Here is a 15,717-nt window from a genome sequence, read left to right on the forward strand (position 1 = left end):
TTCTCTCTGAACCCCTGGCAGCTACAGCTACCACACCCCTATAGTGTTTCTGGGAGGGTCCCATGAGCCTTGGCCCCCCAGGGAGGAGTAGAGCTGGCACTTAGTAGGCTTGGGGGGGACTGGGTAAGATGGTATCCTGCACCCCACCCCACGGGGCTCAGGTGTCCCCAGCATTGAGTTTCCCAGGGTGAGCTCAGGGGTGACTGGGTTATTGGCCATCCCTCCCTCTACCCTGTCTGGGGGCTGCTTATTATTTGGAAAGAATGTTCTCTTGGATGCAGTTTTGGAAAATCACTGAGATGGCCCCTTCCCCAGCTTTGTCTGATGAGAGCGTGAGGCTAAATTAAGATGTGAGAGAATTCTCTCTCTCCGCCTCCCACTCTCGCTTTCTCTCTCTTTCTCTTGCACACTGAATCCTCCCTCCACTCCCGCCTCCCTGCACCCCCCTCATGCCCCTCTGACCTCGGCTTCCCTCTGTCCTTGCATCTCTGTCCCCATCCAATGACTCTCCCTCCCCCCCACCCCCGGCATCCTCTATGTTCCTCCATGATCTCTCCCTCTCCTGCCCACCCCTGCCCCCATCTCTGTGGGGAGCTGGAGCTCCTGGTCCTTAGCATGGAGGAGATGGTCGTCATGGTAACGGTTGTCATGTCGATGGCTACTGAGCTAGGGATGAATAGTATCTAGGTGAGAGCTACCTGAGTGGGGACTGATAGGTTCACAGGAGGCTCCATACTTGTCTTTAAGCTTCAGAGCCGTACAGTGTGCGCCCCCATCTAGTGCCTACCCCCCATGCCTACCCTATTTGCACCCAAAGGCATGCCAACATGCCATACCTCTCTGTGGCTGCCTTTAGGTGAGTGTGTCTCAGGGTGTGTCTGTATGTGTTCTTTCTGTGTCTCTGGGTGTGTTGTTTCAAGGCTCTGTGTGGCTTTGCTGGGGGGTGCGGAGGTCTTTGAATTTGTGCAAACCTTTCTAGGAGCAGGGTGTTACGGGCTGGTGTGTGGTGCTGGTCACTGAGGAATCATGAGGACTCTTTATTTTGAGCCCCACATTTATCCCAGTTTGGGGGTCTCCAGGGACCACAGACTTCTTAGAACTCCTCCTCCCAGTAAAGGGCTTCCAGCCTTCCCTGGGCTGCTTGGAAGGATGGAAAAAGTGAAGATGGCCCCTCTCAGGAGAGGCAGCCTGAGCCCCGGTCCCTGCTCAGTCCCCGTCCTGCTGCATGGCTTTGGCTTCTGGCTGCTTGCCTAAGAGTAAAGCAGAAAGTCTCCCAGGGACCCCAGATTACCGGCCCAGGCTGTAGAGGCTGGTAGTATGGGAGCGTCTGGCCCCCTTACCTCAGGTCTTTCTGGGCAGTGGGGGCAGAGACGGGAGCTGGGGAAAGCTGGGTGGTAGCTGCTCTGAGCTCCTGAAATGTCTAAAACGGAGGAAGACCCAGCAATTAGTCACGGAGCAATTACTCTAATTGTTCCACTCCATGACTCACTGGTAGCAAGTAAATACTGATTAATTCATTACTTTGAGACTGTGTGTGTGTGTGCGTGTGGTAACAGGGGTAGGTGGGGGGGAAGCTCTTGGCTCCCTGCCCTGGCCTCCTGCCCTGCCTGGCGTGGGTAGGGTTTTGGAGCAGGTGGTCGAGGCGCAGGGCCGGAAGCCAGGACTGAGATCCTCTCTCTAGCTGCCTGCAAACTCCAGAAGGGGGCCTGTTAGGGGTGGGAGTGTGAGATGCTGAGCACAGAACACAGTGCCGATCCAGCCCCTCTCCTGCTCACACACCTTGCATGGCTCCCTATGTCAGTCAGACAGCGTGGATGCTCAGTCACCACCTCAGACCTGCTGAGCCACTGAATTTTCAGAGTATTCTGAGATACAGTCAAGGTAAAAAATGACCAAGAGTTTCCAAGAGAAAGTTGTCAGCAAGGGCCTCTGATGGGGCTTCCCCAGCCTCAGCGCTGGCTTGTCCTTGCCCCACCTCCACCCAAGAGTTATTCACGTCTCCCAGCTCCAAGCCTGTTCCTTAACAGATACTTCCTGATACCTACTGTGTGTCTGACACGGTCCTGCCCCCATTGAGGGATAGTTCAGGGCAGGAGGGTGGGCACAGTCACGGAGAACGTATGTATCCAAACAAACACGGCTCACAAGTAGCAATAGATGTGAATTCAAAAGCACAGGATGCTCTGAAAGATCCAGATAGGAGGGCTTCTTGGAAGAAGTGATAGGGGAGCAGGAGTCAGCTGGTGGAAAGGTGGAGGATGAGGGAATGGGAAGAGCGTTCTAGGTGGAGGGAACAGCATGAGTGAAAAGGGCAGGAGAGATCAGTCCTGTTCCAGGAACAGATAGGGCCAGAGGCTGGAATCCAGTGATCGAAGGGGTTCCGAGGGGCCCTGGATGAGGCCTTCAGACCTGACTCTGATGGCTTAGGCTGTACTTCCCTAGCTCGGAGCCTTTGCTTATTCTGTACCTTCTGCTTGAGATGCCTTTCTCTCAGTTGATTAAGATGCAAGTGCGAATCCTTCAGATCTGAGCACCAGGTCACCTTTCTCCGAAAGCTCTCAGTGGGTAGGAACTGTGGCTGGCCTCAGTCTGGACAGGGTCAGAGGTGTGGTTGGGAGTTTGTGTGCCTGCCTTGGATGTCCTGAGTGCTGGCTGTCAGCCCAGGGTTGCAGTGGGGTGGGGCGGTCCCAGCCCAGGAGCTGCAGCTGCCGGCGTTCCCAGGTTCTGATTCTCTGGGAGGAGTCTTGGGTCTGGTGGGCTGGACCCTGGGAGAAGCCCCTCTCATAGCCCCCCCTCCCCCGGCCCCCAGGAGACCCTTGTGGCAGAGTAAAAGTGGCATCAGGCCCTGAGCTGACTCTGGACATTGAGATACTTTGGGGGGAGGTGGAGACAGGGGGGCTGACATTGTTTTGGGGAGGACCCAGGGCCAGGGCTGGAGCCCACTCCCTTCTCTCCTCCTCCTCTTATCCAGGATACTTCCCTCCCAAAGCCCCAAACCTCCCCCACATTCAAGTCTGTCTGTTGGGACTAACTGCACTGCCTTTGGGATTTTGAGATGTGAGACTTTGGGTCCCCAGCAGAGTCCGAATCATATCACATCATGTGCTGTCTGGTAGCCTGGGGCAACAGGGCCTCAGACACCCACTCTGTGGAAGGGACTGATGGTGCTGCCCACACTGAGGGTAACGCTAACCTGTGCTGAGCACCTGCTGCTGTGAGGTGTGCTCGGCACGTGAGCACGCTGCATGCTCCGTTTATGAGTAATGTGTAAACCAGGGCTTGCAGAGACTAAGTAACTTGCCCTGGGTCACACATTTAGTAGGTGATGGGGCCAGGACTCAAATCCAGCATTCTGGCTCTAAACCCAGTTCTGCCACCTGCAGTTCTGTTCAGAGGGTTTAGGAGTGATGGGGTTTCCAGTGGTGGCCGTCAGACAGGAAGGTGGAATTGCTTCCCTGGCCTCCGGGTGGGTGGAAAGCAGTAATTAGACCTGCCTGGCTCTCTGTTTGCCCCCGTGGAGGCCACATCCTATGCTGTCCTTCCACTGTCACCTGGCCCATGAGGGTGTCTGTTGTTCCTCTGGCTGTGTCCAGGCAACTGGCCTCAAGTGCTGAGCCTTGTGCCCGATTCTGCCCTCCCCAGGCTCAGCGCTGGCGCAGTGAGAACTTTGAGAGGCCCGTGGACCTCGAGGGCTCGGGGGACGACGACTCCTTCCCCGATGATGAGCTGGATGACCTCTACTCTGGGTCTGGCTCAGGCTGTAAGTATCCCCTTCTCTTTCCCTGCACGTTGTGTTGGCAGTGCCAGTCTGCCTCTGGCGCCCCATCCAAGGCTTTGATGGCAAGGAAGAGGAACTCACGCAGGCTCACCTGAATGGTGGGGTCGGGGAGAGGAGGTCCAGCAGGGGCAGCTCATGGCCTCAAGCACAGGAAGAGCAGGCCAGCCTCCGCGGGGTGGAACCAGGGCCTTGAGGCCCCAGAGCCTAGCACACCTGCTCTGCATCCTTTCTGTCTCTGCATCTCTTTGTGCACTGCTGGACTCTCCCTGCAGACCTCTGACTTCTGTCAGGAAACACAGATCCCCCTCAGTAACCCAGTTTTCAAGTACAGTCCTGACCACTTGGAGGAACTTAGTAGCCACTTCTCAGTTGCAATGGCCAGTCCTCAGCAAAGACCATCTGATTGGTTCAGCTTGGATCAGGTGGCCACCTTCTGTCCAATCAGCTGTGGCCAAGGGCGGGCTTAGGGCAGTGATGGTAAAGGGCAGGTACCTCCAGTGGTGCCTGGGACAGCCCAGTTCTGTGGCCCCGCCCAGAAAGGCCAGCAGAGTCGCATGACGTAAGGGAGGAGCACTGAGTTCAAATCCAGTTTCACCACTTAATAGCTGTGCCACCTTTAGCCATTTTCCCTCCCTTGTGTCTGTATTCTTACAGTGAATGGAGAGCCTTCTTCTCAAAGCCTCTGGAAGGCTTCTGTTTAAGATGTTAGGGTCTGGCACAGAGAAGGAGCTCTAAAAATAATAGTGAAAAGGGGTGTGTGTTGATATTGGGCCCCCTGAGGGGACAGGATGGGTCTGATGGGATGGTAAGAGGTCTGAGTGCCTCTCACCGTCCACAACCCCCTGCCTTCAGTCTCCCCCCTTTAGCTTGTTCCTTTAAGCCTCTTGCAAGTTAATCTTCATAAAATCCATCCTGATGGGTCACATCTCTACTCCCAAACCTCTCTGGCTCCTCCCTACCCCTCTTCTGCCTGGTTCAGGTCCCATGGGAGCTACTGTGGCCTCTCTCTGTCCTCGTTTCCTCTCAAGGCCCTCCCTTCATCTGTCGCGGCTTGGAGTCCAGATTACTCCAGCATCCCCTGTGGGAGGGGCTGGTTCTCCCTCTTGCCCCCTTCTTGTGTCTCTGGAGGAGCCCTTGGTGTACCTGCCATCTGTGCTTATGTAGGGTGTACCCAGGTCTGACTCCTCCCAGAATGCCACTCCCCTAACTTCCCTAACCTCCTGCAAGATTTGCCAGTACGGGTTGAGTTGCCACTGTTTAGATTCAACCAGCGAGAATCTACAGGCTGAGTGGCTGGAATAGTCGGGGAAGATGTTCTGGAAGAGGTGGTCCCCTAGAATTTTTGGCTAGGCAGAGAGGATCTGGGAAACATTCACTAGCCATCAGCCAGCCAGTAACCTTTGGCCAGATTGTGCCTTCCTCCTTTCCCTCATCTTGTCTTGGGAAAGTCATGTAAAGGGTGGGGGTTGGGAGCTCCCCCATCTTGATGGCCATTGCTTACCTGGGATCTTCATGCCCCTCAAATCACCCAGCTCCCTAGCTCTCTCCTCTCCCCCATCCCCTCAGACTTTGAGCAGGAATCGGGCATTGAGACAGCCATGCGGTTCAGCCCAGATGTGGCCCTGGCAGTGTCCACCACACCCGCCGTGCTGCCCACCATGGACATCCAGCCTGTGGGCACCCCGTTTGAAGAGCTGCCCTCTGAGCGCCCCACCCCGGAGCCAGCCACCAGCTCCCCATTGGTGACAGAGGTCCCAGAAGAGCCCAGCCAGAGAGCCACCACCATCTCCACTCCTGCGGCTACTACTGCTGCCACAGCCACAGGGGCCCCAGCCGCAGCCACAGTGCCCTCTACAGTGGCCACCACCATCCCCAGCATCCCTGTGGCGCCCCCTTCTGCGGCCACCACCTCTGTCGTAAGGACCACCGGCGTACGGAGGCTTTTGCCTCTTCCACTGACCACAGCAGCTACCGTCCGGGCCACCACCCCAGCAGTGCCCTCACCTCCCACCACAGTGGCTGTCTTGGACACAGAGACCCCAACACCCAGGCTGGTCAGCGCGGCTACCTCCAGGCCAAGAGCCTTTCCCAGGCCAGCTACCACCGAGGAGCCTGACGTTTCTGAGAAGAGCACCCTGCCCCTGGGGACCACCGCCCCTGGGCCCACGGAGGTGACTCAGGTGAGCAGGTTGGGAGAGGACAGGGAGTCAGAGCAGAGGAGGATGGGTCAGGGCCTGGGGGAGTGAGGACAGAGTTGGGCAAGGGTGAAATCTGGAAAGTTCTGGAGATGAGCCAGACAGGGATGGGGGGGGGGAGAGGCTTGAGGCTGGAGGGCCAAGGCTGGGGCAGGTCACAAGATGAGGACAAAGGTCAAGATGGATGGAGATGGTTGAGGGACCAGGCCTGGGTCTTCCGATGCTGCGACAGGACATCAGTTGGGGAGGAATGGGGTGAATGGGAGGGTTGGTGGGGGGAGGGGCCAGGGGCCCATGTGTTGCGGTTAACAGCACAGAATCAGGAGCCAGGCGGTCTGGGCTGGAATTCTCCCTCTGCCACATGGCTTCAGTAAGTCACTGATCCTTTCTAAACCTCCATTTCCCTATCTGTGAAAAGGACAAAATAGTGGAATACAAATCATAGGACTGAGAATTAAGTTTCTTGACATACCCAAGTGCTTAGGGCAATGCCTGGTGATAGTAAACAAAAAGTTTCCCTTTTGTTATTGTCATCATCACTGCTGTCATTGCTGTCACCCACCTGAGGGTGACTGAGAGTGGGGCTGAGCGGGAGGGATGCTGTAGCTCACTCTAGGGGAGCGCTGCCTGGCGGGCAGGCTCAGTGCTGGACACTTTACCTGTGTCCTCTCTTCTCACCCTCCCACCCACCCCATGAGGTGGCACCGCCATCAGTCATCCTTTTACAGGTGAGGCCACGTTCCAAGGCTTACAGCAGTGGCCGAGTCGGGATTTGAACCAGACAGTCAGCTCCAGAGCTTGGGGCTTGTGTGTGTGTGTGTGTGTGTGTGTGTGTGTGTGTTTGTGTGTGTTTTATTATGGATGGGGGTGGAGAGTGGAGGATTGAAGGGAAGAGGATGAAGGTGTCTGGAATACCGGGATGTATGGATGGGATCAAGGAAATGGCAGAAGTAGCCTGGTCCCTGCAGGGTATGCTGGGCAAGGAGGGGATCTAGTGACATGGACTAGGGTACTAAAGCCCTTGCAGCCGCCTCACAGAGGAGGGCCTCAGGCTCCAGAGCTGCCTCAGATCAGCATCAGCCCCTTCGACTCCCCAGCCAGCCCTAGCACGTCCTAGGCCCTGCTTTCTGCTCCTCTGAGCAGCTGGGGCAACCTAATGTTTCATGCATACTTGTCCAGGCTGGCAGGGGAGACAGTGCTGGAGCAGAGACCAGGTCGCTGGCGCAGCCCCTACACATGGCCTCCCCTCAGCCTAGGCACCAGACCCACCCTCTCCATGCCCACCCGTGAAGCAGCTACATCCTTGCCCCAACCCCAGCTCTGGTCCTGCCTCCATGTGGTGGGAGCCATTGAGATTTTTGGTGCTCTTGGACTGACCTCCAGGCTAAGGGACTCACCCATGCCTCAGGTACATGGGTCCAGGATCAGGCCCAAGTATGTAACAGCTGCACCCAGCAGTCCCCAAACAGCCATCCCCGATAGGAACCCCTGAGGACTGTGACAAAGGCAGCTGAAGCAGGAAGTGATGGAGATGGGATGGGGACCAGGTGAGAATGGAGGCAGTAGAGTGTAGTGGTTAGGAACACAGATTCTGGAGCTGGATCTGTAGTTTAATTCTGCTTCTGTCATGTACTAGCTCTGTGTCCTTGGGCAAGCCACTTAACCTCTCTGAGCCTATTTCCTGCTTTATAAATTAGGGGTAATAATAACTGCTTTATGGAAATATTGTGAGGCTGAGATGCCCATGATGCCCTTAGCCCAGTGCCTGGCACATGGTGAGAGCTTAGTAAGTGGTAGCCCCACCAGGGGAGTGGAGTGGTGATAGTGAGCTTCTGTGCTGTGTGTATGGCTGCCCAGTGGCAGGGGCTGCTGGGGCCTGGCTCCTGGGCTCATGCTACCCTCCTTACAGACTCCAACTCCAGAGTCCTCTCTGACCACGACCCGGGATGAGCCAGAGGTGTCGGTGAGCGGGGGGCCCAGTGGGGACTTTGAGCTGCCGGAGGAAGAGACCACACAGCCAGACACAGCCAATGAGGTGGTGGCCGTGGGTGGGGCTGCGGCCAAACCGTCGCCTCCACCCGGGACGCTGCCCAAGGGTGCCCGGCCAGGCCCCGGCCTCCTGGACAATGCCATCGACTCGGGCAGCTCGGCGGCTCAGCTGCCCCAGAAGAGCATCCTGGAGCGGAAGGAGGTGCTCGTAGGTGAGACTTAGGGCCTGGGTGGAGCCCATAGTGGGCAGCTGGTGGGGCCTCAGTTCACCCTCCAAGAACCCAGGAGAGATGTCAGGGTGTGGGTTTCCTAGGAGCCTAGTTTCCTAGGAAGGGAAAGCTGGGGACTTGGGGACCCCAGGACCCCCCCCCCCCCGGTTCCTCCCCTGATCTTCCCCATCCCAGGGTTTAACCCTAACTTCTTCCTACCTGCAGCACTTTGCTCAGCACCCCCTTATCCATCCTCATACTCTGCCCTTGACCCCTGCTTCCCTGGGCCAGGCTGGTTGACCCCTTCTGGACCTTACCCCCTGGACCCTAATCTCCGACCCCATCCTTGGCTTAACTTGCTCCCACCCTGAGGGCCTGCCCTGGCCACATCTCCTGAAGTGTCTCCTGACTTGTCCAAACCCTGCCCCCTACTTAGGAGCAGTGTGGCCTTGGGCAGGTCCTTTTCCTCCAGGCTCCCTTCTCATCTGCAGAAGGGGGATGATCATTTGCACTGTATCAATTCTCAGTGCACATCTGTTCATATGTTAACTCTTCTGCAGTTGGGATGTGTCCTAGATTAGAAGGCAGAGTTTTTTCTTTCCTAATGGTATTTAAAATACTGGAGCGTCTTTCAGTGGATGGCACCTTACATTTGATGAGGACCATAGCACAGCACCTCACTCATAGTGCCGTATGAAGATTGGTTGTGTTCATGTGCACTAGGGGACTAGGACAGTGCCAGGCTGCAGCGAGGGCTGTAAATGGCAGCCAGTGCTGGAGTCTTAACATGGACTCCAAACTTCACTCCAACTCTGTGGTCTCAGGTTCGAGCTTCCCTGCCCTCTCTGGACCCTTGCCTCCACCCCTGCAGGGCCCTCCACCCTTTCCTTAGGCTCTGAGCTCATCCCACCCGGTCTCTGGCCCTTGACCTTTGCCCTCTTCGTCCACAGCTGTGATTGTGGGCGGGGTGGTGGGCGCCCTCTTCGCCGCCTTCCTGGTCACACTGCTCATCTACCGCATGAAGAAGAAGGACGAGGGCAGCTACACGCTGGAGGAGCCCAAGCAGGCGAGCGTCACGTATCAGAAGCCCGACAAGCAGGAGGAGTTCTACGCCTAGCGGAGCCACAGTGCCTCCCTGTAGCCTCAGTGCCACCCCTTAGCCCAGTCCCCGGCCTGGTGCCACCAGCCCCAACCTGGGACTGGGCCTGGGAGGCAACCTGGCCCCAGTTCATCTCTGCCACCCTCCCAAGGTCTGCCCAGACTGCCAGCCTCACACAGCTCTTCCCCAAGGGACGGCGGTGGGGGGGCACTGCCATCTGCCCTAGACTGTGCCCTTATGAGCTCATCATTTGTAACCCACCAGCCTGGGGCTTCAGGACCTCATGTCAGATGGACAGGAGAAGGGAAGCTCCTGATTGGCTGGTGGAAGAAGGGGTGGGGCCTGAGCCCCAACCTGGCCCCACAGGGCCTGCTGGCTGAGGGCAGAGAGGCACTCAGGCTGATTTCCAGATCAAGCATTTGGCAAGCTCAGCCCTTGAAATCATTGAGACATTGGGCCCCTCTCTGCCTGGGTGAGCGGGTAGCCCTCACGGCCAGCCTGTTTTGTCCTGGCCTCTGTGGGGTTGTGCGGTTATTTTCCCTCACCCCTGCCTGATGCACATGCGCCCGCAGACTTCACCCCCTTCCCAGTCTGCCCCTGCGGAATTGGCTTCCCGAGAGTGGCCTGGCAGCCACTGGTGAGGAGGGGCTGGGCTGCTTGGACCTCCTCCTTCAGAGTGGACTCTGCACAGACACCGTCTCCCACATGATCACCCGTATTGTCCCACACTGACAAAAGCATGCGATGACAAAGTCACATGCAGTCCTGACCACCCGACCAATCCAGACATGTCACAGACACACATGTTCTTCCAAAGATGTTTATTCTCATGGGTTTCCCACATGTTCCCCAAATGCTTATGACAATGCAAGTCACTAGTCATCGTCACCCAGTGGTGACGGTGTGGCCTGCCTCCCTCTTGCCACCACACCCCCCCCACACACTCCGACACCACACACTGGCAGGAGACTCCCTGCCTCCCCCTCCAGCTTTCAAGCTCACTGGGGAGGGTGCAGTTAGGCCAGAACAATCAGCCCATATTGGGTCCCCTGGGTTGCCCTGTCACACTCAGCCCTCACGACACCCACACCAACCACATTGCCACCGAGCCCGGCGTGTCAGATACAGTCCCACGTGGATGCATGGCCTCACCCACACAGCCTCAGTCTCACAGTGGAAGAGGGCAGGCAGATTAAGTGAGGTGTGGGAGACGTTGCCACAGGCCTCTCAGGCATTGCATACCCGCAGGGCCTGGGCTCACCCTGTTTCCCGCCCCTCTGTAGCCTGCAAAGGGCTTGGTGTGGGGCCAGCCCCCACTTGCTGAGGAAAGCAGTCTGGTTCCTGGAATTTGGCCTTGGGCCAGGGAAGGGGCTTGGGTCTCCTAGGACCAAAGGCCCCAGGTGGGGAGGGGGCATGTGTTCAGGCTCCTGGTCTCCCTGCCTCCCCCTCCTGCACTGAGCTCGGGGGCTGACTCTGCCTCCCAGGACACAAGTCTCCAAAGTGCCTGTGAGGGTGGGCCCTGCCCCTGGGCCCTCTGCACCCTCTCCCTTCGGCCTCGCGGGGCCCACCTCAGCCTCACCCCTGGCCCTCTCGTGGACACCCATTCATGTGGCCAAGCAACCTGGCGGTTCTTCTGGCTGCAGCTGGAAGCAGCCTGTCCAGACACACGGCCCCAGGCCGAAGGCTGAGAGCAGGCGGCGGGGTGGGGGTGTCACAGACCCCAGCCCACCTCCCCCTTCTTTGTTACCTTTACAAGTGGGGCAACTTATGTAGATATTTTAAATGTGGGTCACAAATCTCCTATGGGGGGTGTGCTTTGTGGGGGCTCTTGGAGCCAAGGGATGTGGTCTGAGTCGTGTTGGCTGGGGCTCACACCTCCACCCCTTGCCCACAGCCCAGATTAAAGTCAGGAGCCCATTTTCTGTTCCCTCTTCAAGACTCAATGGCAATAGACTTCTGCAGGGCAAGGGCTAGGGGCCTGAGGGTGAGGGTGATGTTCCAGGGAGTGTCCACAGCCTGTCTCTTCCACTGGCCTACTTCTGGGCTGGGGCTCCATCTTTCAGACCCAAAGGCCCCCCTTGGCAGGGCCTGGAGGCTTGTGAGGAATGCAGCTGGTCCCAGTCTGTGAGGGAGCGGGAGCAGGAGCAGGGAAGGCATCCTGGGCCCACGACCTGTCGGAGGTGACCTGGCCTCAGTCATCCCTGGATCAGAAGGGCTGAGAGATGAGGGAGACCAAAGGTCCAACCTCCCTCTACCCTGCTCCCCGGTGGGCTGCTGTCTTGGGACAGCAGCTCTGGTGAGAAGGCCTGGGCAGGCCGAGGCTGAGAAGCTAGGGAGCACGGAGGAGAGAGGGCCTGGACCACCTGGGGAAGCCCCGGGATTCTGGGACTGGGGCAGGAACCCCGGCAACGGGCGCAGCCTGGGCTGGAACCCATGGTGGGGGCGGGGGGCCGGCACAGCATGGCCGGCTGGAGCAGGCTTGGAGTAACCACATGAGTCCAGCCTGGCCTGACTCCTCACCTTCTGAGGGTTGGATTCTAACCTGGGGCCTAGGGCTTTGCCTCCTGGCCCCAGCCTTTTCTCTGTGTCCTTAGCATTTGAGAGAAGAGGCCGAGGCCTCGTTCACGGAGCCCTGGACCAGAGACAAATGTCCAGGCTTTATCTTCACGATGTTTAACGCAGTCCAACCAGCCCAGATCCATTCCAGCCAGCCCGTGCCCGCAGGGCAAACCGCGCACGAGAGAGGGAGGTAAAGGATGAGCTGGAGCTCTCCTAGGTGCTGTGTGATGTGTGCAGGGCCTGCCCAGATAGGCCCCCCGCCACCCTGGGGTGCTCCTGGGTAGGGTGTCCTGCAGGGCCCTGGTGTTTCTGGGGAAGTGGGGCCAATTCCAAAGGAAGAGGGAGCTTGTGTGCTTGACTGCCACTCTGGGGCCTCAGCTGCCAGGGAGCAGGAGATGGGTGGGGCCTTTTGCCCGCTGTGACGTCTAGAGCCTGGGCTCTGTCTCCTCAGGGGGCCAGAGAGGGGACCTCCTTGGAAGGGTCAGTCCCCTTGATCACTGGAGGCAGATGAGTGGTCACCGGGGCTGGGCCGGGCAGGTCAGTTGGCAGTGGCTTCCGGTGCTCAGGCTGGACCCCCCAGGGGTCATCAGCAAAGCCATCTGTCTGGCCTTCGAGGCTGGGGCCCTGGGCATGGGGAGCAGACCCACCTCTGCCTCCCCCTTGGCGCTCCTGAATTTCTCCTGACAGCCACCACCCCGGACTTGCTTCCCCAGGCCTCCTGCCTGTAAATAGTAGCCCACAAACTGTGTACAGATTTACAGAGATGCCGAGGCTGGGCCCCAGAGTCACCATCTAAGGGCTGATGGCCCCGGGATCTCCGGGCGCCCACTGGACAGCTCAGTGCCCCGGCCCCAGCGTGGCGAATGCATGTAAATATTTTTCGTAGGCAGCGTGGCTCCAGAGAGCCCCCTGAAGTCAGTGTCCCTCCTGTGTGTCCTTTCTCCTGTACAGAACCCTCCAAGAACCCTGTCTCGGGTCGAGGGGGAGTTTGTCTTTCCCTCCCCCAGGCCTCCCCTGCCCTTTCTCTCTCCCATAACCTGTCTATTAACTGTACCCGTCCTGAGTTCATGGCCAAAACTTTCAACAAGAAAAAGCAGTGGAAAAAGAGACCAAGGCACCTACTCTGCTGTGGGTGCTTACCTGTCCCAGCTTTGTGAAGGAACTGTTTGGTTTTTGGGTTTTTGTTTTTTAACACTTCCTGTGCTGTGCCCATTTATAAGAGGAAATAAAATTAAGCTGAAATGATGCACTGTGGTCAGAGTGTGAGATCAACATGGAGGTCCTGGAGGGAGGGACAGACCATGGTCCCCCTCAGGCCTCAGCCATGTTCCCATTTAAAAGAGACTGAGAAGCAAGCAAGGAAAATTGACCAGCAACCCCTCATGGGAACCATTATGGTAAAAGCTGCTGTCGGTTGAGAGTGTTTGGAAAACCGCGGAGCTGACTGTGGCAAGGCTGGGTGGGGCTGTGGTTGGGTGGGGGTGAGCTGTGGTGGCACTGGGGGCTCTGTGGTCCAACCCCCAGGGGAAGAACTGTGGTTTGGGACCACAAGGAGAGAATCTTGGGGCTGCAGGATATTGGAATTGGACTGGCTGAGACGGGATGTCTTTGGAGTCCGAAGGGCCTGGTTTCAAGCCCAGGTGACGTTTCCTAGCTCTGACTCTGCAGAAGCTACTTGGCCTCTCTGAGCCTCAGTGTTCTCACCTGAGAAATGGGATACCCATTATCAACATCCTCTAGGTGGGATGCAGCAAGGATTCAGTGAGGAGGCCGACTCAGCACAATGTCTGGCACAGCAGGGTCTTGGATGATGGCATCAGAACAGAGCAGAACCCCGGACCAGGAAGAGTTCCAGGGCCTGGAAGCACAGATTGCCTCCTGGGATCACAGGGAGCTGGGAGGGCCAGCCCTGGGCCCCTCGGGGTAGAGATCCCTTCTTGGGGATTTTCCTGCCCCTGCCCACGTACCTCTTTGTGACAGGGGCTCGGTGCATCCTGGGGACCAGTGGGTCACTCTGCCTGTTTAGAAGTCCTTTATGTCCAGCCAAAATCTGCCTCTCCGTTGTTTCCCTTCTCAGGTCCTCACTCCCCTCTGGAGGTGCGTGGGGCTCTGCCCCCAGGCATGGCCGTGGCCTTCCCTCCTCCAAGGGAAACCTCCCCGCCTCCCACGAATGTTACCCGTGGAGATGTGTTCCTCTTAAAATGTGATTCTCACAGAGTCCTGATGGTTCTGGGGAGAGTTGGAGTCTGAGGCTCTTGGATTTGGTACACAATCCTACCCCTCCCACCCTTCACTGAAGTTTCTTGAGTGCCCACCCTGTGCCAGTCCCTGTGCTTGGAGCCGGGAGACGAGAGGTCTACAAGACAGACCCAGCCCCTGCCCTCAGAGCGCTTACAGTCTATTGAGGAAGGAGCCAACAACCAGAGCCTCATGACTCTGTAATGACACTGGTCTGGGATGGAGAGTGTCTCCTCTCCTCAGCCACCACCCCCAGCCGCCCCCTGCCAAGCATCCCCCTCACTGCCAGACAGTTCAGGGACAGAGCCCCAGGGCCCGGGTCCTCACTGCAGGACCTCAGACCATGTGTCCCCTGAAAGTCTCAGACTGCATAGAAAAAAAAAGGGGGTGAAGGGGCCAGCCTTGCCATGCGGAGGTTCTCACAGAGGACTGGGCCCCAGTTAGGCCTGCTATGATGTGAGGGGTTGGTTTGCACCATTCAAGTCCCAGCCCCTGTTGTGGTCCCTCCTCCAGGAAGCTTTTGGAAGATGATCGTATCCTGTCTGAGTTCCTCCAGCCTGTAGTTACCTCCCAGCTGGCCAGGCCACCCCCACCTTCTCATTTGAATTTGAGTGACGGACATCCGTGCTGTATTCTCAGCCTGGAAGAGTAGAAAGAGTCTGATCTTGGAGTCAAGTAGACCCAGCTGTGTGCACTTGGGTACAGTGTTCTAGCTCTCTGAACCTGTTTCCTCGCATGCCAATGTGGACAAGAAGGTGGATATTTGGAGACATTGGTGAGAATTAAATGAGATAACATACTGAAAGCAAATAGCATGGGGCTTGGTATATTTGGCAGCTCACTGCTGGACTTCACTCCCTTTCTGTAGTGTCAGTCTTTTATTGGGCAAACCTTTGTTCAAACCCCAGCTCCACCACTGACTTGCTACGTGACCTTGCGTTAGTTATTCAAACTCTCAGTGCTCAGTTTCCTCATCTGCAAAATGAGGGCAATACTAGGACCTGGTCATATAAACGGTGCCCAGAACCATGCCTGGCATACAGTAGGTGCCGTATAACTGTGGGCTATTATTCGTATTGTTGTTGTTGCTGTCTTGATTATTATCATTATCTACAGGGCGCACAGCATGCTGCCTAGTGAATGAGTCAGTGACACGAAACCTGAGTGGAAATCAAAGTACTGGTGTCAGCTCTGGTGTGAACCATGACGTAGGTTGAGGCTTGTTAGAGTCAAGGCTGATGCCTGGAAATCCTCCCCGTAGGTTGTGCAGATGGGCTGGGATCTGCCGGGAGCTGGAGCATTTCTCTCTGGGCCCCTTTGGCCCGGGGATGAGTAACAATCAGAGGGAGAAGGAGGAAGAATAGCTGATTGTTTCCCAAAGCTCAAGAGGTCACAGCTGCCTGCCAAGCTGCCCCAAGAACAGAGTGTGCTCAGCTTCCGAGGGCCACCCACCCTGTCTCTTCTGGCCTGAGGGTGGGCTCGGGACAGACCAAGGGTCCAGATTTACCACCACCGGATCCTTGAGCTTTATCCATACTCAGGGAGGAAGGAACTGGGCCAGAAGTGATGAGGTGAGGCACTGACTGCCAGGCACCTGAGACCAGCTCTTTTCACATTACTTCAGTTTAGCCTCATGCAGGTCTGGTCTCC

The 15,717-nt window shown here is 57.2% G+C and overlaps 1 protein-coding gene across 1 annotated transcript in view; it reads left to right on the forward strand.

The window, feature by feature from the left end:
* SDC3 (syndecan 3) overlaps positions 1–13,074 on the forward strand; it is a 37,222-nt gene extending 24,148 nt beyond the window's left edge. Inside the window, exons 2-5 of the mRNA XM_031464548.2 lie at positions 3,643–3,760; positions 5,345–5,958; positions 7,883–8,174; positions 9,122–13,074. Of these exons, the coding sequence (XP_031320408.2) occupies positions 3,643–3,760; positions 5,345–5,958; positions 7,883–8,174; positions 9,122–9,288 (1,191 nt within the window). The 3' untranslated portion in view covers positions 9,289–13,074. The remainder of the gene's footprint in view (positions 1–3,642; positions 3,761–5,344; positions 5,959–7,882; positions 8,175–9,121) is intronic.
* The last annotated feature ends 2,643 nt before the right edge of the window (positions 13,075–15,717 follow it).

This window comes from Camelus dromedarius, chromosome 14 (genome assembly GCF_036321535.1).
Source record: "Camelus dromedarius isolate mCamDro1 chromosome 14, mCamDro1.pat, whole genome shotgun sequence".
Classification (NCBI taxonomy): domain Eukaryota; kingdom Metazoa; phylum Chordata; class Mammalia; order Artiodactyla; family Camelidae; genus Camelus; species Camelus dromedarius.